The 22,574-nt window shown below is 33.4% G+C and overlaps 1 protein-coding gene across 1 annotated transcript in view; it reads left to right on the top strand.

Moving 5' to 3' along the window:
* LOC145284438 (katanin p80 WD40 repeat-containing subunit B1-like) overlaps positions 1-22,574 on the top strand; it is a 209,009-nt gene that overhangs the window by 126,911 nt on the left and 59,524 nt on the right. The window contains exon 2 of the mRNA XM_080133249.1: positions 5,223-5,362. Within this exon, the coding sequence (XP_079989375.1) occupies positions 5,223-5,362 (140 nt within the window). The remainder of the gene's footprint in view (positions 1-5,222; positions 5,363-22,574) is intronic.

Genomic DNA, 22,574 nt, shown 5'->3' on the forward strand with positions numbered 1-22,574 from the left:
AAAATAAAAATAAAAATAAAGTGGAGAACGATTACTTTCGGAAAGGGAAAAAATAAATTAACCCAAAATTAACATTTATTACTTCCAGAAACGTGGTAAAACCGACATTACTGGAGAAAATGAATCATGACAATATTAGTCAAGAAGACATCTTTTTTTTTTTTTTTTCTTTTTTTTTTAATAGATAATAACATCAGGATGATAGACTTTCTGCATGTTTAAAAATTATTTATCTGTTCGAAAAAAAAAAAAACAAAAAAAAAACTATTTTATAAAAATCCACTGTTGCTTTCATTACAAAATTATTTTATTAAAATTATATTTTCTTATGCAAACTTTTCAATAAATGTTTTTACAATTATATTTCGATTCCCAGTAAAAAAAAAAATAACAAATAAAACAACCCACTTCTCCATTAAAAAAAAAAAACCCAAAAAACAATCATTTAAATTAATTTGTTGTTGACCCTTCAAACTTGCTTTAATTCAATAACATGTTTAAAATTATTTATTTGTTTGAAAAAAAAAAAAAAAAAAAAAAAAAAACAACAAAAAAAAAATCCAAACTATTTTATAAAAATCCAATGTTGCTTTCATTACAAAATTATTTTATTAAAATTATATTTTCTTACAGAAACTTTTCAATGTTTTTAAGATTATATTTTGATAAATTTCCCGTTTTCAGTAATTTATTTACTTTTTTCCATAGTTCTTTCCGGAAGTTTAAGTTTTTTGTTATTTATTTCATGCTTCGGCCACAGTTTAAAATAATGGTGTCTCCCTTACATTCGGACAGCAGGTGCGTGAAATAAAACGGCGTCTCCAATTTCGGCAATAAAGTGTAGAAGCACCGAATATTTTAATATTCTATTCATTTTTATGGGTAAAATGCCCTCTTATAACAGTTTGTCACAGGAACAGTGAAACAACACCCTGAGAATTAATGACAATGGTTAGAACTAGACAGAACTTGATTATTTAAAAAGACGCTTCGTCAAGGACAAGACTTTTGTAGAAAAATCATACAATTCAAGAACCAAAAATAAAGAAAAGCGTCGATTTTCTTAATTAAAGAATTAAAAAAATTAGAATTATTTGGTGAAATTGATAGACTACAGTTATTTTTTCCTGGATTCTGAGAACTCTTCGAAATTAACAAATGCCAAAAAAACTGCATTATTTGAGAGATTTTATTTGTTTTTTCTTGTAATTATCTTTCTATTTGACCATATATATATATTTTTTTTTTTGGTTAATTTTTACTAATTTTAACATAAGTACGTAAAAGCATTTTTACTCAAAATGCATTCTTTGTTTTTTGATATATCCACTTATAATGTACAAGCACCAAAATTCTTTTACAAATTTTTAAGGGTTATGGAATAATTAATGCGTTTTGGTTTTCCACTTATTAACAGAAGATAAAAATGGCTGGCTTGTTTACGAAAAAGAATCGAAAATGCATAGTAGCGAATTTAATTTAGTAGTTAAATTATTTTTCTTAATGGTTACTTGTTTTTAATCTTTTTTTAATTTTTTTTAGTTACCTCTGTTTATGGAAATATTATTTGAAATATCGTTTGTTTCATTGAAGTTAAAAAAAAAAGTAGGGTAAAAACAAAAAACAAAAAAATGATTCCCATTTAAATAATAATCCCTGACTTCGGAATTGGCTTCCACAGTGGAGCTGACAGAAAGATGGCTGGATTTTATTTATTTATTTTTTTGTTAATCAAACCCCCTCAACTTCTGTAATAATTGTGGACAAGTTTTAGTCTAGAATAAATCTAAGTGCCCTTGATCTACTTACAGAACAGGTTTTGCAGTCTAGTCTTAAATTTATTTTTTTCTCTCACTTCTTTTTCTCCCTTAAAGAGCATCAACTGAAGTGTGTAGGCTCTCTAGGTTGTTTCATAGACGCTTTATTTATTTGAACAATATCCATATTCACTTACGAGTTACTAGGGTTCTTTTTACTTCCAACTTTTTTTTTATACCCTTTTTTAAAGGGGGGGGGCGATAAATTTAATTTTTCCAGTATTTAGTCGTTAAATTATGAATTGAACAAAATTATTATAAAATTGTTTTGTTTTTTTTATTTATTTAATGTCGTTTTTTAATCTTTATTTATAAAATTATTCTTTCAAAAGTTTCAATTCTTTTACTAGGTGAGGATTTCCCAAGGATTTTAAAGCCAGAAATGACTTTCTATTAGACAGTTTAAAGGTTTCTTAAATTCCTTTCAAACTTTGAAAGATTACAAAGTAATTAATTTGTTTTTTCGTTTTGTTTTATAGCCATTTTTTATCTTTTGCTAATAATGAACTCGTCAAAATGAATTGTGGTGGATTTAATTAGTTTTGAAATAAAATTTGTTTAAAGTTATTTTTTGGATTTTATGCTGTTGCATTACAAATTTCAATAAATAAGCGATTTATATTTGTTGGTGCTGACTGTAATTTGATATCTTATCAGCCAGATAAAAAAAACACAAAATTTGCAGTGCACATGGTCAGTGTAACAGTAGCTAATCAGTGTGTTAGGTGCAGGGAATATATTCCAATATAAAAAAGTATTGCGTTCTTATGTAACATAGCGCGTGTGAGAAAATCAGCAGCAGCAGTAAGGTAGTTGACTAGCGAAAATATTAGCAGCAGCAGCCATCTTAGCACATATGCAAATTAAGCAAATGTATACGCGTTGATATCAGGGGTAGGAGGAGAGAAAAATAAAAAAAATTGCAGCAAGTGATCGAGAAGAGAAGAAAAATGCCGACCGGGGAAAATGGACGTATGAATTTGAGGGCGAGAAAGCGCTGGCTTTGGCCGGCGTCAGGTTGCGGAAAGAGAGACTTATGTGGCAGAGGTTGTAAAACACGTGTGTGTGAAGAGACTTTTGAAAGATAATGAAATGTGTTATTTTGGAAAAACCACGAGTAAATAATTTTCATTTGCACTTAACAAAAAAACTTGTTAAATCGTATTTTTATGTCTGTCCTTGTTTATTTGTTCCTGTGACGGTACTAGACAATGTGTGGGTCAGAGCGGTTGAAATGTGACAACACCGTTAAAGTGTTATGGTCCCTTACACCAGAACTTTGCGTGCACACATTTACAAAAAGCAAAGACAAACGTAGAGCTAAACAGATCATCACTGGCAGGCAACAAAGTACCATGTCTCCACACCCTAATAAATGCCAATTTTCCCGCCAACAAAACACATGCGACATTGAGCGCAGTTAAAGCCTTCATTAAAGAAATTACTACTTTGGCAAACCAACAACGTACCACAATGTTAGAAGTCAAAGCAATACTCATATTGACTGCCAATAGATTTGCCCCCCCCCCCAATCTCATTTGGAATTTTGTCAGGGAAATAATATCTGCTGCTATTTATTTCCTTCTCACTGCAGGAAGATGTGATACAAAGCTAGAAAGTGGATGGAGGTGGGGTCAAGCCAGTGTCTATAAAGGAGAAGCACTCTTCCCTTTTCAAAAGTGCCTTGGCAGCCCCATCGGCATTTCCTGGTCAGAGCGCCTCAGGCAGTAAGCAATTAACTTTAACCACCCTAAAGACTGGAAGCATGGCCTAGGAGGATTGAACTCCTTGAACTACTCTAAATGAATGCCTCAGTCTGCTAGATAAAAGGCCACCAAAATTTTTTAGTTTTTGCCGAACTGGTTCAGATCGGCATCTTGATTGCCATATATCAGCAATTGGAGCTTTCCAGCATTTAGGGATCTCTAACAGTGAATGGTTGGGATTTTACTACTTCATTGGATTGTCAGGTGTTTGTGTTCCCAGGTGGATATTAACCTGAGTTTATCAGAGAAAACTTCCATTAAAATATTTGTAAAACAGACACGAGAATACATACATCGATGGGACAGGGGTTGGAGCTTAAGTGATAGTGTGTGATATATTTGTTCGGAGACTATTTTTTGGACCCTGTCTAAGAGGGAAAGACTAGTGGTAGATGTCACAATGTAACTCAAGTCTGAATGCAAAAACTAGTACCCCCACCACCCCCAAATATTTATTTTTATAACTGCTATTTGTCATTTCACTTGGTTGATAATTTATATTTTATTCAAATTTTATTGTGTATTTTCACAAGCCATACAACATGGTAAATAAAAAAAATCTGTTTACTTTCATAAAGACTAGCGGGGGTACCCGGCGTTGGCCGGGTGTTTGTAGGTGTGTGTGGTGTTCAATAAAAAAGAACCCAGGAGTGGGGGGGGGTAACATCGAACCTGAAGCCCTGAGTTTGAAAATAAAATCGGCCAGGCAGAATGAGTTACTGAAACATGTTTGAATTTATTTAAGAACCAAATTGACAGGTGCGCGCCCGGAAGTCGTTGAGCGTGACGACGAGGACGTAGGTTTGTTTGTTATAAGCGAAGTAAAAAAAGAAAACAACATTTTAATTAAGCGGGGGGGGGGGGGTAATCAAAACATCGAAAAAAAGCACAAAAAAAAACTAACGTAAGGCAAACGAACGATGAAAACAGAAAAACGAACACGTGAAAAATGGCTTAAATAAGCCTGTTTTGATATTAAAATTTAAAAAATCGGTGGGTACCCGGGTGTTTTTGGGTGTGTGGTCGGGGGTGGATAAGTGAAGTAAAAAAAACAAAAAAAAACAGAAAAACGAACGTTACGTGAAAAATGGCTTGAATAACACTGGTTCAATATTTAAATTTAAAAAATCAAAAAAAAAAAAAAGACATCTCACACCACGATTCGAACCCAAAACGTTTTGATAATGAACCAACGCGCTAATCAACTGAGCTAACGCGACGTACATGAAATTTGTTCAGTTTTTCAACTATTTAAAGTAAATCAGGTCATGACGTCATGACGTCATTTGGCGCATACGTAGAACCGCTCATCGTCATGAGAAGACCGTTTTTGTTGACCACCCCTGTCGAAAATTGTTGATTTCGGGGTGAAAAAAATGAACGTTTTTTGGCCAATTTTTCCATATTTTTCGAGCAAAGTATAGGGCTTCGATATGATGCCGAGCTTGTGAATTTTCGTCGTGTCTGTCGAAAGTTTTTAGCAGACACACAAACATACATAAATACATACATTTTCGTTTTTATATATATAGAAGATTAGTAACTAACTTTTTCTTTGAAACCATTTTGTTGAATCTCCAATATCTCTGGAAAGCTTGCAATTATTTTGAAGAAGTCTTTGTATTCTTTCTCTTTTCAGTGGACTTTCCTGCCCACACTCAGGCGATCACATGTCTTGCCCTTGGCCATAAATCTTCAGTGTTGGTCACTGGAGGGGAAGATAGAAAAGTTAACCTATGGACACTTAATGCCTCTATGGATGGATGTCAGTCAATTATGGTAAGATAAAAGAAATTTTATCAGCCTTTAAAACGAATCCCATCACATTTATGTCTATAAAAGTTAATCAGTGTAACTAATTTAAGTCATATTTTTGTACAATCATATTTTTGTACAATCACACTAAAAAAAAACAGTGTGGTCGAATGGGCATAAATTGATACAAAGTATAAATTAAAAAATAAAATTGTAAAAACCGTTTTTACAAAATAATTTGAATTTAAATGTTTCATTTAGTTAGGTTATTAGCAAAAAATATAGATATTTAAACTAAACTTTATAAAAGACTAGCAGCTATCATGTCATAGCATTGCTTGGAGAAAATATGAAATAATAATAAAAAAAAATTAAATATTAAAGTAGCAATTATGAAAACGAAAAAAAAAAATTTTTTTTTTAATTCACTGTATGTACTTTAGGTGATTAAAATAGGATTCAGCCATATTTTTTTATATGAAGATTAGAAAGTAATTGTAAAAAATATTTAATAAATAAAGAAAAAATATGAGTTATCTAAGTTTGAAACAGGGTGGTGAGGAGGGGTTAGGTTAAGTTCCCTACCATAATGTTTTGAATAGTAACCCCAACCCCGGCTGCTTGTTAAAGTAAATACTGTTAAATATAGTATCAGTACCAACTTTTTTTTTTTTTTTTTTACAAATAATATAAAAAATAGATTTTAAATATTTTTTTTTATAAATAAGATTTTCATAAATGGGGGGGGGGGCAATGTTATAATAATGTATCCAATACAGAATATTCCAGGAGAAATTGCTTTTTATTCCACTTAATACGAAATTCTTCTAGTCCAAGTCTAGCCCAATTTTGTTTTTGAGAGCATTTTTCACAAATAATAATGGAAACAGTATTCTTGAATGATTTTTTGTTTCATGATTGAAAAAAATTATTTTTCGAATATATGCACTCCTCTGTTTATGGATGAATAATCCGTTAATGTAACATCCAAATGATAGTCCCTTAATCCACATTTAGACTTAAAAGCTACTGTATTATGTAGATGCTATTAAAGACAAAATGAAATAATTTAGGTGATTTAATTAAAATTCCCTCTACTAAGTAAGGTCCCGGTGTTTTGGGTGGAGGGAGTGGGAGATATTAAGAATCAAGTGAAAATGGTAGTCACCTTCTTGGAAGATTTATTTGAGAGTCAGGTAATCCAGATAAAATATAATAAATATTGAAAGAAAACTAAATAAATACTTGTTTCTAGAAACACACATGGGGGTTTAAACTCATTGAATGACAGAACAGATTAACATATAAAGGTTTTGGTTCTCGACTTATGTGTTTACATGCAGGTGTGAAAAATCGAATTTACTTTATTATATAAACTCTATACAAAGGGCGACAAATTGTTTATGCTATGTTTTAAATGATATTTCTTTGTTGCTTAATCAGTTAATCTTCCTGATTTAGTAGGTGACAACATCCTGTATGTATGGCGACAAACAAGCTATCAAACAAAAAAACCCAAAGAGTTTGAATAATACAAATATATGGTTCACCTAGACTACCCATAACTATAGTCTGTTTAAAAAAATTACATCATCCATTTGTTACTTTGTATAATGTAATAAACCTGTTTTGAAATTCTGTAAAGATTCCAGAGAATGACAAAATACAATTGAAAAATCTGTTTGCAGTAGCCGAAACATGAAAATAACATCCAAGATGAAAACGGTAGTCTGAATAATCCAAATTATCAATCCTCATCATCTAAAAAATTAAGAAAAAATAAAGGAATTTCATTTTACATTGATTCTTCAACTGATCTAACGGATTCATTATAAACTAGTGGGACTTGTGAAAATTCCACAGGGGACTCATATGTAATATAATGATGTTGGTATTCAGCATAAATGGAGACACTGATATTATTGTAGCTCTTTTGTTAAAATTGCAGAAGTATTTATCTAAGCTAGCAGGGACGCCTGGCCTAGCCCGGTCGTAAAATATGCTTAAATATGATATTTTAATTCTTGCAGATTTCGTATATATTATTATAGACTTAATGTTCTATCGATTTTTTTTTTTTTTTTTTTTTTTTTTTTTTTTTTTTTTTAAATGTATTATAAAGTTGCGATTTCAAAATTAAAAAAAATATATCTATATGACTTGGATTTATCAGCTTGAATCGAAACCGAATCTCAAACTTATGTATATAACTTTAGTTCCTTCGGCTATAATTGAAACCAAAACTTATAAAGAATTCTTGATAAAATTATTTATTAAAAAAAAATGGATTACTAAGGCGCCACCAGCTAAAACCAAAACCAAGACTTATGAAGAATTCTTGCTATAATTATTTTTAAAAAATAGATTATTGGAGTGCCATTAGCTATAATTGAAACTGAAACCAAAACTTATGAAGAATTTTTGGTAAAATTATTTGACAAGAAATGGAAATACATAACAATTAAATGGCCTGGATGTAAGTGTGACAGAAAATAACACGCACGCTATCGTATTAATATATAGATAATGAAATTGTATATTACTCAAATGAACTTTCTTTTTTCATTTTTTTTTTTTTTTTACAAATTTGTAATACTAGTAATGTTTAGAACATTTTATACTAGAAAATGGCGATATGTTAAGAGGAACCCAATATTAAAAAATTATCACTCCTATATTACGATCAAAACTGCTTGGCTGTTATTTATTTAAATCAGTAATACAACATTATGTTTTGAACGTATCTGAATTTTTGAGATGAGGATTGGTTATGCATATTATTTGGATCTTCAAACTATTCTTCTTATCTTGAGTGCCATTTGTACAATGTTTCAGTCGATGTAACCTCCTGCCTTTTTCAGGAATGAGAGCATGCTATCCCCATGAAGGGTTCCGTTCAAAATTCTGTCCAAATTCCAGAGTTCGGTAAAATACACCTGAACTAGGTCGGAAGTTTAAGATGAGAAGAGTAGTTCAAATAATACAAATAATGTTTTTATATATATATATATATATATATATATTAGGTTGGTGCAAAAATGTTTTTTGACATGAAGTTGAACGTAAAAAAAGACATTTTTTACACCAACCTAATATATGAAAGACCTAAAGTCAATGCCTAATTTACATAATGGTTAATAATACAAAGTGGAACGATAAAGTTGTATGCCCTAAAGAAAACAACACTACAGCTTTATTTTAAAACATCAATTGAAAAAAATTAATTCAGATAACTTGATTATGTAGTAGAGCTGATATCTATTCAATGTAGCCATCTTCAGTCTCAATCATGGTCTCGATACGGGTCAGGAACTAGGAGCATACATTTTTCACAAGCACTGGTGGAAACTTGATGAATGCTCGGCAGATAGTGGTGATTAGGCTACCTTTGGTTTGTGGAACGTCATGTTGGTAATGTTAACGCATGACCAAATGAAGTAGTCCTGCGGATTCAGGTCGGGGAAGGAGGGGGACTTGTGAAAGAAGGGTACAAAATCGTACACTCCTTCTGAAACCAAGTCTGGATCTCTTTGGACTTGTGGGACAGCACCGAGTCCTGCTACCACACCCAGGATCTGCCAGCGGCTACCTGATTGCACTAGAGATCACTACACTCTTCAGCACATCCAGGTACACTTTGGTGTTGACTTTCAAGCCGACTTCGAAGATGTGAGGTGGTATGATGTGACCCTCACTTGAAACTACATCAAAGATCATAACCATGCCGGAAACTTTGTTTTCATCACCCTGGGTACATCCCTGTTATTTGTGGCAATCCAGCAATGCATTTTAGGGTGCTGGAAATGGCCCTGTTGTCATAACTTGGATTAGTAGAGAGCATGAGTCGTACAGCGATGTATCTCCGATCTTTCTCATTGAACATTGCCACTTTCAGACATGATAGAACGCTCCTATCACTCTGAGGACTTGTTCACAACTGGCCAACTAGTAGATGGTCTGCAACAAAAAAAAAAAAAGAGAAAAGAAAACTGGTTTTCATCAAATTGAAATGGAATCATGTCGTCTTTTCTAGGGCGACAATTTTATTGTTCCACCCTGTAAATTAATGTTTGTATTTTTATTATTCTATTTTACTATTATATATATAACATGCAATGGTTTTGTTGCTATTAGCAGTAATTAAAGTAATTAAAAAAAAAGTTGTTGAATTGCTGAAACCGTAAATATTAATTTTCAAGGGAGGTAATTTAAATTAACATCGCTAATGAGACAGGCAACAAGAGTTCATCAGGAAGAGAGTGCCTATTTCTCCTATTAGCGAAGCTGCATTTTCTTGTTTTTAAATCCAATGATTGTTTTGATCCTATAGACAAATGTTTTACATTTGTATTTAACTGTTCCTTTCCAGCTTTTAAGTTGACTGAATTAATTTTCAACAAGTTGCCCTCCATTTCTAAATTGCATTTGTACGTTAAAAAGTGAACATCCATCACTATTAACCAGACAAATAGATTTCTTTCTTTTCATTTCTTTACGGTCTTATTTAAAAAAATAAATTTATATAAAAATTATCAGAATGTTATGTTGATCTCGTTATATGAATAAATGCAAATGTTTTTGTCTCTGGCTTACAAGAAACTTATAAATGATGTCTTTATTATTTAAAACTTTGGCTTCAATAATTTCAAGTAGCGAACTGACAAAGCTTACTAGTAATATAATGTATGTGTGTGATTCACAGACAGCTGTTTCATAATTCATCGGTGTAACTAGACGTACGTTTGTGAGTTCACTAATTACTAGTGTTGGGCTGATTAATCAAAATCGGGAATTAAAAAAAAAAATGGAACTTTTGATATATTGAAATCTGAATCAGAAAAATTTGTGTCTATTTTTCAAATGAGAAAAACTGATTCTTTTTAGTGATTTTATTTGTTTGTTTTTGTTTAAAACTTAATTTTCCATGGCCTGTATTAATGATGAAACGATAAATATTTATTGATTTTTGACTATCAGTAAAACTAAAATCCATAGATTACTCCCACAAGTATATTTTTATTTTTTGCACAAATATATATATGCATATATTAAGTTTCTTTTGTTTTTTTTGTTTTTTAATATAAAATTTATAATCTGATTCCACCACCAAAGAAAGCAACCATATATTTAGAAATTGTAAAACAATCAGAATCTGTAATTGTAATGGTATCAGGGAAAATATTGGAATCATCCCATCACTAGTAATTACTTTTAGTTTATTAGATCTATGAACTTGAAATTTTTTTTACACGGTGGTCACCACTTATCAAGGCCCGGAAGCCACTCAGGGATAAGAGTTATTGCAACTACAGTACGTTAGTGTGGAGATTTAATGAAGTGTTTATTTAAGGGGGCGGTTCATTAGGAATTTGTTTACGTTGGACTTGAAGACATCCAGGTTGTAGTCAGGTGGGAAGCAGGCAGACGGAACAGAGTTCCACAGGTGTGCAGTTTTAAGAAAGAAGCTTTGTTGATGGAATCTACGTTTTGATTTAGGCACAGATAAAGAGTGGGGAAAATTTTTGACAGTGGTTTCAGCTAGACGGGTGTTTTTTTTGTGAAAGATTGGCGAGGGGGGACCATAGATTGGAGCTCAGACGAGCATCTGCCATGGAAATAACGATAAAACAAGGATAGGCTCACATCTCTTTTGTGGAAGAGAGGTTGCAGGGAAGAGAAAAGGGCATCCCCCACTAAGCCCCAAAGTCTATTTTGTACTCTTTTAAGGCAAGATAGGCTGTTTTTAGCAGCTCCTGCCCAGATGTGACAGCAGTATTCCATCCTTGGACATACTTGGCTTTTATATAGATAGAGAATTGCATCAGTAGTGAGATATCTTCTGGAGTGGTAGAAGGATCCCACCATCTTTCCAGCGACCTTGCCAACAGACTTGATGTACGTGTTCCATTTCAGATCAGGAGTAAAGGACAAACCCAGAAGCTTGTCAAAACATGGGGCTTCTCCTAGACAAGAGCCATCCAATTCAATTCATGCCAGATGGGGATCAGAACGTTGATGATGTAAAGATAGGAGTTTGGTTTTAGATGCATTATTAAAGGTAACCAGCCACGTCTTCCCCCACTGAACCACGCAATAGGAACGGTTTGTTTTGTCCTAAATGGGCCATATTTCTCATATCTTTCTTCATGCAGTGGTTTCCCCAAACAATCGAGGAATCATGTCTTTCTAATTGAAAAAAAAGTTTTTCACTTTGTTTCAAAATTAGATTCTCCAAAAAATTTCGCATGCTTTATTCTAACCCAACTCACCGAATAGGTGCTTAACTTCGCGCAGATTTCTCCACCGAAAACAATAGTCATGTAAGCGTCTGTTTTTCAATAGTATTATGTTTCTGATTGCATTAAAATACTTTCAGGTTTGACCTTTTAACACTTTTTAAAAAAGTCGTTGATTGCATCATGAAACAAATCTGATAGGTCCTGAACTGTCATCTAAGCTTCAACCTCTGTCCCATCGACGAAATGTTGCATCCCTCTGCCTGTTCTACAAGTACTTTAACGGTGAATGCGCTGACGAACTGCAAGCACTTGTGCCCCCCTCGACGTAAATACCCTCGACAAACCTGACAAGCAGCAAAATCCCACCCCTTCACAGTTGAGATCCCTAGATGTAAGAGAGCCTTCTACTCCAGTAGTTTCTTCCCCAGAACCGCTAGACTTTAGAATTCCTTTCTGGGCCCCTGCTTACCCAACTGTATTGACATGCAGAAGTTCAAGTGTAACGTGAACCGACATCTTGCTGCCCAACTCCCTACACCTGATGCTTATGTACCTGATAGTAGCCCCCTACAACAAAGTGGCAATGTGCCTTTTTTGGGGTGAAAATGCAATATAAAAAAAAAAAAAAAATGGATGTCTGCTCGGTGTTTTATCGTCATCACTTTTTGTCTACTTTTTTACTTTATTAGCAACGTAACAAGCGGTTGGTTCCGAGTGAAGTTATTTTACCTATAATTAAGTAAAACTCCCTTCTGTCTCCCTTTTAATCTGTTATCAAATGCTGTGTTTAATTCTCCTTAGTTGATTAATGTAAAAAACAAAGAAACACCTGTAGCCAAGCATGTCTAAGCTTTGTATGATTTGCAGCTGTTTCAATGTTGTAGGAGTTTCAGTCAATAAAGCTTTCACTTTTGCTTTTGTTCCGAGTCTCATTACTGTCCACAGATGTTTGTTTGTGACCGTCCAGTAAACAAGTTCTTGGTGAGCCGTTCCCTTAAATAATCAAATTTTACCGAATTTCCACCACTACCGATGTCTATGCTAGTGTCTCATTGACCACCTTACATTCATTAATCCTCGAGCGTCTTTTGAGCCTTGATAAGTGGTGACTTGCTTGTAAAATAAAATAAAAATAATTATCTTAAGTTTAAACATTTTAAAAATGCATCTGTAGGTTTAATGGTGTATCAAAATTTTCCTTTCATATTCAAGAGAAACTTCTGCTTTTCATTGTTTATTTGTGATCCTCCATTGTCCTAATTTTGTTAAGAATCTTAAAAATGCATTAGTGGATCTATGCATCAAGATCTTTGTATCATATTTATCAAGAACTACGATGCTTATGACAATACATTCTTTCTATAGAATAATAGTTAAGTCTCTAACTCGTATACTGTTAAGTCCATATTTACTTGCCTTCCCATGAGGGCAGAGTTAGACACAGTCATTTTTTAATGTGGGGAAAATCCAGCTTACAATTAAAGGGGCATTCTAGATTGGAATAAAAAATAAAAATTATCTCAGTCTACAAGGATTTCTCTTTCACTGACCAAGGACAGGACAGGTGAAGCATAGTATTAGAACAGATACTGCACTTTGCTCTTAGCCAAGGTTTACATCGATGATTCATGTTGATGAGCTGTTTAGTTTGGTTTTACGGCATATCGATCCTTAAGTTATTTGATATTGAATTTAGTTATTTTAATAAAATATTTTTTGCTTTGTATTCATGTACATAACGCGTGTGTTTGGTTTAATGTTCAGGATACACAAGTCAGATGATTTCAGCCAAGATGTTATTCTGTTCCCTGTTTGGTTGAAGTTTCCACTCCCACATTTTTTTTGTGGGCATTGAACTCTCCCATTAAAAAAAGGAGAAGAGAAATTGATCATTAGTTTTTCCTAAGTTGTATTTTGATGGGATATAGATTGAACAAATGGTTATTGTTTGATGAAGTGAAACTCTCACCACCACATAATGGTAATACTTCATGGGGAATTTTTTTTTTTTTTTTTTTCCATTAATATTGAGATACCATGATGGGCCTATTGTCTGTTCCTAATTTTTGTTGTAGGCGACATATCCTTCAAAGGTGATATTGTCAGTTTGTATAGGAAAGTTTTTGAAGACTATTTGGATTGTTGTCTGAGAACAATTTCCTCATGATTAGCTTTCACATCTTTACAATTGAATTTCATTTTTTTTTTTTTTTATAAAGCTGATTGGACTAAATTCAGCAAACTCTGCTCAGCACTAATCCACAATAACTCTTTCACGAACACATTAGCTGAAATAGTAAAACAAATAATTTCTAAATACTTCTTTACATCATTCATTACAGTATAATGCAGAGAAGCAGTAAAAACGAGAAAAAAGTGCAATATAAACATAACCCAATAACAATTTAGATGTATATGAACAATTTTGGGCAAAAGGCTACCAAATAACGAAAAAGGCAAGGAAAAAAATACATTTCAAACAAAGCAACAAAACTCCAATAAAACCTTGGAAATAATTGGAGAAATACATGGGAACAAATCAGAAACAACTCGTTTAACCAAAACAAATGGAGGAAAAATTACAAATAAAACATAAATAGCCAATTAAGTAGGAGTAGGGATTTTTATCCTTGGCCCCCAAATCAAGAGATTAGACCATGACCTGATCCCTGTTGATTGCTGTGTAATGCTTTTCTTGTGCAGCTTTAAGAGGTCCACCCTCCCAGACTTTGTCTTCTCTCTTTGAGAAGGTGTTAGTTTATTGCTAATCACCTGAGGCAACCTTACTGTGGAAAACCAAGGGGCTGCCCAAGCATTTTTGCAGGTTAGAGTGCCACGCTCTCAATCCCACTTTCTGACCTTGGTGTCATAGTTTTTGTAGTGGGAGAGAACTAAATACTCCCCTCAACTAATCGGTACTCCTCCCTGAAATTTCAAGAATGTAAAAATATTCCAGGGAACGGAAACCTTAAATTCACACCAAACAATGACGATTGCAACATTCCGATCATTATAGAATTGAAAAAGTCCATAAATAAGTGACCTTTTGATGGAGCTACAAATTTGCATTGTGGATGAGCCATTTTTTCACTTCAACCTTTACTTTGGCCAAACAAGGCATATTGCCACTATGATGTAAGGGGCGATTATCAGGGACATGAGCTACAGGGGTACTATGTGGGGAGTTGGGCAGCAAGATGTCTGTTTACTTTACATTTTAACTTCTGCATGTCAGTACAGTTGGGGAAGCAGGGACCCGGAAGGGAGTTCCAAAATCTAGCAGTTCTGGGAAAGAAACTACCGTAGAAAGCTCTCTTACATCTAGGGATCTCTGTGTAGGGGTGGGATTTAGCTACTAGTTGGGGTTTGTCGGGGGTATTTATGTCAAGTGCTTGCAGTTCGTCAGAGCATTCACCATTAAAATACTTGCAGAACAGGTAGCTGGTAGCAGAACACATAGCTTCTCTATATCTCATTCCTTATCACAGATGGTTACGTTTCCAACATGTTTCCCAGACCAGCAAGAGCAACATGCCTCACTTTTAGATCTTTTTCTGAACTCAGTTCCCGACGATTGGACAATGAATGCCCATAGCCCACTCAGGAATGCTGATCATACTGTGATCATGGTAGAAATTGCCCTAAACTCTAGACCCACAACTGAAGAACCATTGCTCAAAACAAAAATATATTTAAAAAGGCTGACTGGGAAGCCATTAGGGATCTCATCAAAATGGTTTGTGGAGAAACATACCTCAACGCAGATATAAAGATGGATTTTAATAAAATGAATGACCAACTTATAAGATTTAAATTGTATGCGTTGACTCAGTGGGAGGCTATCATTTGATCTTGATCTTTTTTGACATTGAAAAATCATTTGATGCTACCTGAAAATAATTGTCTTCTAAAAAAAAAAAAAACCCCACAAGATAAGAATGAAATGAAATATTGTCTTATACATAAATTTCCTTTCGTATTAAACTTTTAGCATATGACCCGATAATACAACATCATGTGCACACTAACAAGATGCAGGAGTCCATCAAGACAATATCTTGTCACCCTATTCATTCTTAGTATCAGAACAGGTACTACGCTTTGCCCTAACCAAAAGGTCAAGGAGTTTGAGTCGGTTTCAAAATGAACAAATAAAATCAGGATTTGAATAATTTATTTTTCTTTCTAGACAAATTGTAATTAAATTATTGCTTTCATCTCTCAGTACTTAAACTATGTAGGAAAGATTCATGAAAGTTTTTTGGTTTCTACAAGGGAGAAGGTTTTGCTCCCCCCCCCTCCTTTAAAAAACGATTTAATCTAAAGCATTCGCCAAACACGATTTGGTGGTTGGAATAACGATTTTAACAACTGATAAAGAAAGGCGCCAAAATGATTTTGTCTGAGGAAGGATATCCATAAATTCTCTTCAAGAGGAAATGGTTTTAGATTTGGCATCAGTCGTACAATTAATTCATATGCCTGACGTTTATTTACTCTGTTAGTGGTCTTTCAAACCTGCAGACCGAGCACTTTATGTGGTAACTATGATTGCCTGCATGTTTTTAAGTAATTAATTATTGTTTGCATATTGAGTACTTTTGGTCAGTGGGGCTCATTACTCCCTGGTCTAGCTTTGAAGTTGATGTGAGTTTATAGGTTAAACGAAAGTGTGTATTTTTATGTTTTTATGTACTAACTAAAGGCGGGGAAAAGGGAAAAAAGTGTGTGTGGGGGGGGTATTCTAAAGATCTGTTTATTTAATTTGCATATTTAGAAATGAAAATATTTCAAACTCAAGTGTGACAAACCAAAGAAAATCACATTTTCAAAATATTTCTTTATTTAAATTATTTGTCTACACACACACACACACACACACACACACACACACAAACGTGTGTATGTATACATATATAATTTTATTTAATTTTTTGTGGGGAGTCCTCTGCTTTATTTCAAACCCTTTACTTTTTAAATCGCTCTAGACAAGGCATTTAGCCACTTGATATAAGGAGCTAACAAGGGCAAAAGATGATTATCGAGAAAACAGGAGATGCCTACTAATCTTGGTCTTTTCAAGACCAAGATTAAAAGTAGGTGGAAAACAATCAGTAGTTCTTAGAACAAAGCTACTGGAATAGGAAGCTGTATTACAGTTAGGTATCAAAACAGCGAATCAATGGGAACCACTAGACCAACTGATCAAACGAGCTGGAATAAAAGAAGCAGGGTATAGATTCAACAATTTCGTAGAACGCCTGCTATAATAGTATTTATTTAAAAAAAAAGCATGAGATTAGCAACATCACGTCTGTCAGAAGTTACAGAGAAAAAAGAGGAGCGGCAGTCAAATTACAAATAATTCTGCACTTTACCAAGAACAGTCAAATGAGACGAAGATGACAAATATGACAATAATACTCCATAAATAGTCTGATAGACTTGGAGAGAATAGCCTCAGGCTTGAGAAAGTGTTTGGAGCGATAGAGAGAACCTACTTTAAGAGAAGCAAAAGGAGCAATAGATTTAATGTATGAACTCCAAGAAAGATTTGATAATAAACTGGGTATTTTTTTTTTTTCTTAAGTGTGACAAGCCAAAGAAAATTTCATTTTCAACTCCACCATGTAATTTTATGTTTTTAATGCATTAAAAACTTCTTTGACCTTTAAATAGTATTGGAAAAAAATGAATATAATTTAACTAGTTTTATTTTAGATTGTTTGTCTCTCTCTCTCTCTCTCTCTCTCTCTCTCTCTCTCTCTCTCTCTCTATATATATATATATATATATATATATATATATATATATATATATATATATATATATATATATATATGATTTGAGGTTGCTATTTTCCAAAGGTAGGTTAACCAGTGAAATATAACGAGGTTCATACGAGAGTGCTCAATACTGAAGTAGAGCAAGTTACATTTGTCTTTACATAAGCAGTAGTTTGTTGCTACACAGTCATGAGCATGTTTCGGTCTACCAGTATTTACCAACTAGAGACCTCATCAGGCAACAACCCTCATTTTCGAAAACGGAATTCAAAATGAAGAGCGAAAATTAATTCTCAGCAAAAGAAGGCTTTTTTTTTCTTTTTTTTTTTTTTTTCTGAGTGTGAAGATTCACAGAGAACAGGGTTGAATTGGGTGTGAATTTGTTAGTTTATTCATTTTATTATTTGTTTATTTACTTACTGACTTTATTCATTTTCATGTTGGTGTTGGGGGTTAGGGTTATAAAACCTAGAGCTATACAGATGTTATCTTTAACAGATGAGAGGCTCCTGTTTCTGTCTGAGACCATCCAGGGTCAATGTGTCATAAAATTCCCTGTTTCAGATGATATAACCATCAGTGTTCTGCAACTACAGGGTCGAACAATAAATTTGTCAAAGGTTTCAGATGATATAACCATCAGTGTTCTGCAACTACAGGGTCGAACAATAAATTTGTCAAAGGTTTCAGATGATATAACCATCAGTGTTCTGCAACTACAGGGTCGAACAATAAATTTGTCAAAGGTTTCAGATGATATAACCATCAGTGTTCTGCAACTACAGGGTCGAACAATAAATTTGTCAAAGGTTTCAGATGATATAACCATCAGTGTTCTGCAACTACAGGGTCGAACAATAAATTTGTCAAAGGTTTCAGATGATATAACCATCAGTGTTCTGCAACTACAGGGTCGAACAATAAATTTGTCAAAGGTTTCAGATGATATAACCATCAGTGTTCTGCAACTACAGGGTCGAACAATAAATTTGTCAAAGGTTTCAGATGATATAACCATCAGTGTTCTGCAACTACAGGGTCGAACAATAAATTTGTCAAAGGTTTCAGATGATATAACCATCAGTGTTCTGCAACTACAGGGTCGAACAATAAATTTGTCAAAGGTTTCAGATGATATAACCATCAGTGTTCTGCAACTACAGGGTCGAACAATAAATTTGTCAAAGGTTTCAGATGATATAACCATCAGTGTTCTGCAACTACAGGGTCGAACAATAAATTTGTCAAAGGTTTCAGATGATATAACCATCAGTGTTCTGCAACTACAGAGTCGAACAATAAATTTGTCAAAGGTTTCAGATGATATAACCATCAGTGTTCTGCAACTACAGGGTCGAACAATAAATTTGTCAAAGGTTTCAGATGATATAACCATCAGTGTTCTGCAACTACAGGGTCGAACAATAAATTTGTCAAAAGTTTCAGATGATATAACCATCAGTGTTCTGCAACTACAGGGTCGAACAATAAATGTGTCTGCCTAAAGAAAACAACACTACAGCTTTATTTTTCAAACTTTTATTGAAAACATCAATTCAGGTAACTTAATTATGTAGTAGAGCTGACATTTATTCAATGTAGCTGCCTTCAGCCTCAATCACCACCTGAGAGTATGCCTTTTCCACGAGTGTTGGCGGGGGGGGGGGGCTGGCATTTGTGTTGTGGAAGGTCACGTTGATGTTCTTGACATATGACCAAATGGAAGGTTTTAGGAGGAGGGGGGTAGTGAGAGAAGGATACAAAGTCGTAGTACTCTTTCTGAAGCCACGCCTGGGTCTCTTTGGACTTGTGGGCCTGCGCCGAGTCCTGCTGCAATACCCAGAATCTGCCAGCGGCCACCTTATTGCACTAGAGGATCACCAACAATCTTCAGCACATTCAGGTACACTTTGATGCTGACTTTCAAACCAACTTTGAAGATGTGAAATGGCATGATGTGGCCCTTACTTGGAACCACACCAAAGACCATGAATATGGCTGGAAATTTCGTTGTGCTGAGCACTCAAGCATTGAACCTTCTGGATTTGCATTTTGAGGGTGCTGGCAATGGTCCTCTTGTCATAACTTGGATCAGTATTATAAGAATTTTGGCGTGCGAATGATGCTTTTCTATAAAAAAATTGTTTATTTACTTATAAGAATGTTTCACATGAAAAAGTTACAAGAAATAAATATTACACGATTATCAAATGATTTTTTCAAAAAATAATAAGAAACCCAATAATAATACTTAAAACATAAATAATTTATGGCGTTCTGCCATATATCTAGAGAAATTCTTAAAAGTAAATAAGCATTTTTTTTTTTTTTTTTTTTTACAGAAAAGTATCATTCTTACGCCAAACTACTTATAATAATAATAATACTAATACTTCGTCTAAGAATGATACATTCCTTCAGTTAAAATATCTGTTGGGATGTTACATGATAAGGGCTGTCCCCTTTTCATGTAAGTATAAAAATGGAGAATTTAGTTTAAAATGGAAATGAGATGGCAATAGACAAATTCGAACCTCGTAATTTAGTTTAGAAATAGATTACGTGTGAGAATTTTAAAATGTAAAACAAACATTTGTTTAGAATATAGATAAATATTTCAAGGAAAGAATGTGAACTCTCAAGTTTGTTATGAAATTTTAAATTGAAAGAATGCAGCTTATATAGGCACCGCCAAAACGGGGGGGGGGCAGTCAGTACTTTTTGACGGACCGTCTTTTTAAAAATCTACCAAAAATCAGGTAATTATCCGATCAATACGAAATTTTCAGCGATTATTAGGAGAAGAATGAACTTTATAACAGTGTACTTATTTTTCATAAACGATATTTATATATATATATTTTTTTGCTTACAACCCCCCCCCCCTTGTTTTGAAGTGGGAACAAATATGCTTAAAATAATCATCTGAAACTGAACAAAACATATTGTGTTGTTGTAAGGGACAGAATTATAGATTAAAAAAAAAAAAAAAATTGTTTGCATACCTTATTTTGACGTCTGAATATCAGAACTTCGATTGTGTTTAATTATCCCGCTTTTGAGTTTTGAAGTGTGAAATTCGGTGAATATGTTGAGTAAAATAATTAATTTAAGTTAAGCAAAACAAAAAAAATTTTTTTTTAATATTTATACGAAAAAAGCCATTTTAAAATTTTTGATAAATAAATTAACAATTTTTTTTAGCGAGCCGAATAATGCATGACCATTATTAAACAGGGCATGCTTTGAATAATCGATACAAAAAAAAAATTCGATAAATTTTGTGCCCTTTGTGTTAAAAATAGCATCATTTTTTTCGATCCCGTTTGAAAACGTTTGCCACCTTTCGACTACGGTGGACCAAACGCGCTGAAATAATTTTTTTTTATTCTGCTTTAAATTGCCCCCCCCCATTTTGGGGAGCCTGGCCCCCACACACATACACATTAAAAACCAAACTCATACAAATGGTCACCCATCTGGTACTGGCCAGCCTCAGCTTAATAATACATTGAAATTTTCGTCACTGAAAAATAAGTTTTTTTGGCCTGTTTGGTCTTCCATAGTTTTCTTCTTATAAAACGCAAACGTAAACAGAGTCGATCTCGACTCTGCATCGACGCGAAATATCTGGTTACCTATATGAATAAGTGGAATTATTTGAAATTCAGGTACTTATATTATAATATTTTTGCATATTCTCTTAGAAAATCATCCTAAATCTTAGTTAGACAATAAATAAATCAATTAATTATTTCAAAAACCTTTTTTTTTTTTTAATATTTAAGTACGTTTTTTGTGCAAGACAAAAAATGTCAATTGTTAACTTTTTGCGAAAATTTAACATTTAAAATTTAATTAAAAATAGTAGAAAAAGTTTTACATTATTCTGTTTTCTATATGATAAAATTCAGGGTTTTATCTTTCTGGAAAAAAAAAGTTACTCAGAAATAATGGATTTTAATAAATGTAATTTAGTTTTAAAAAACAACAACAACAACTTGATTTTGCGGCCATTTTTGGCGGTGCCTAAGCTTATAAGATAATGTTTTTAACATATTGAATATAGGTTAAAATTCCTTTTGTAGAAATAGGAAAAGTTTTGGACACGTATGTCCAGAGCACATGAAAGAAGGCACATGTTTTAACATGTGTATGACGTCACGGAAAATAGAAAGTTCTAGGAATAGAGAAAAAACTTTAGAAAAAACAGTCAGTGAAGAAACTCGGAGAGAGACAGTCAGGCGTCTAGGGAGCGAGACGTCACTTCAAGAAAAAAATGTGAGACTTTGAATTCTTGGTGATGGAAACACGGCCGTGTGACGAAATAAACCATTATGTGTTTTGTAAAGCTCGTTTTGTTTATAGTTCTTACAAAAAGGTAAAGTTAAATTGTATTATATATGTGTGTTATAAAATGTCTTTACATACACGTCTCAACATCATGTCTACACAATGTCCGAACTGTCTGAACACTATCCCTTCACTCCAAGAGTTTCTTCCAAGCTACACAATTAAGGAATGAACATTTTAAAATAAGAATCTCTCTAAGTCTCTTACAACAACTTCTCTCTCTCTCGAACTCTCTCTCAAGACAAACAATCTAATAAGACTCTTTCTAAGCATCTCTCTCTAACACTATCCCTTCTAATATAACCTATATGTAACATATAGATGTTTTGTCAGGACGCCAAATCAGCTATCACCGTCTAGAAAACAAGGGAAGTAATGCAAGAATGTCTTGAGATATATGCCGGATTAACAAAGTTTTTTAATGAAATTAGCACGAGGTGAAATATGGCAAACTTTAATGCTTCACTTTTTCTTATTCAGGTATTAACTTGATCGATGTATGTAAATTGTGTAGTATTTTTTTTATTTCATCTTTTTTCCCTTGTCAACTTAATATCTTTGCCTGCTGTGGGTGTACTCATATTTTATGAGAGATTGAAAACAATTTTATTTACTTATATATGAGATGTGCCTTCCATTTTTTTTTTTTACTTTGTATGGATCAGAAGGGATTTGCAAATTGCATTGTTATGATGACTGAACTTATGCATTCATGACATGAAAGTTTCATTTCTCTGTTGCAGATGTTGATGGTGTGAGACTCTAAGAAAGCAGCCTCCATCATGACTGCGCATCAGGAGCAGAGGTGTGTCATTGAATTCTGGGCAAAAGTGTATTAAAAATAATATTGGCCAGGGC

The sequence above is a fragment of the Euprymna scolopes genome, chromosome 9, assembly GCF_053919585.1.
Source record: "Euprymna scolopes isolate OS-2025 chromosome 9, ASM5391958v1, whole genome shotgun sequence".
NCBI classification, from domain to species: Eukaryota; Metazoa; Mollusca; class Cephalopoda; order Sepiida; family Sepiolidae; genus Euprymna; species Euprymna scolopes.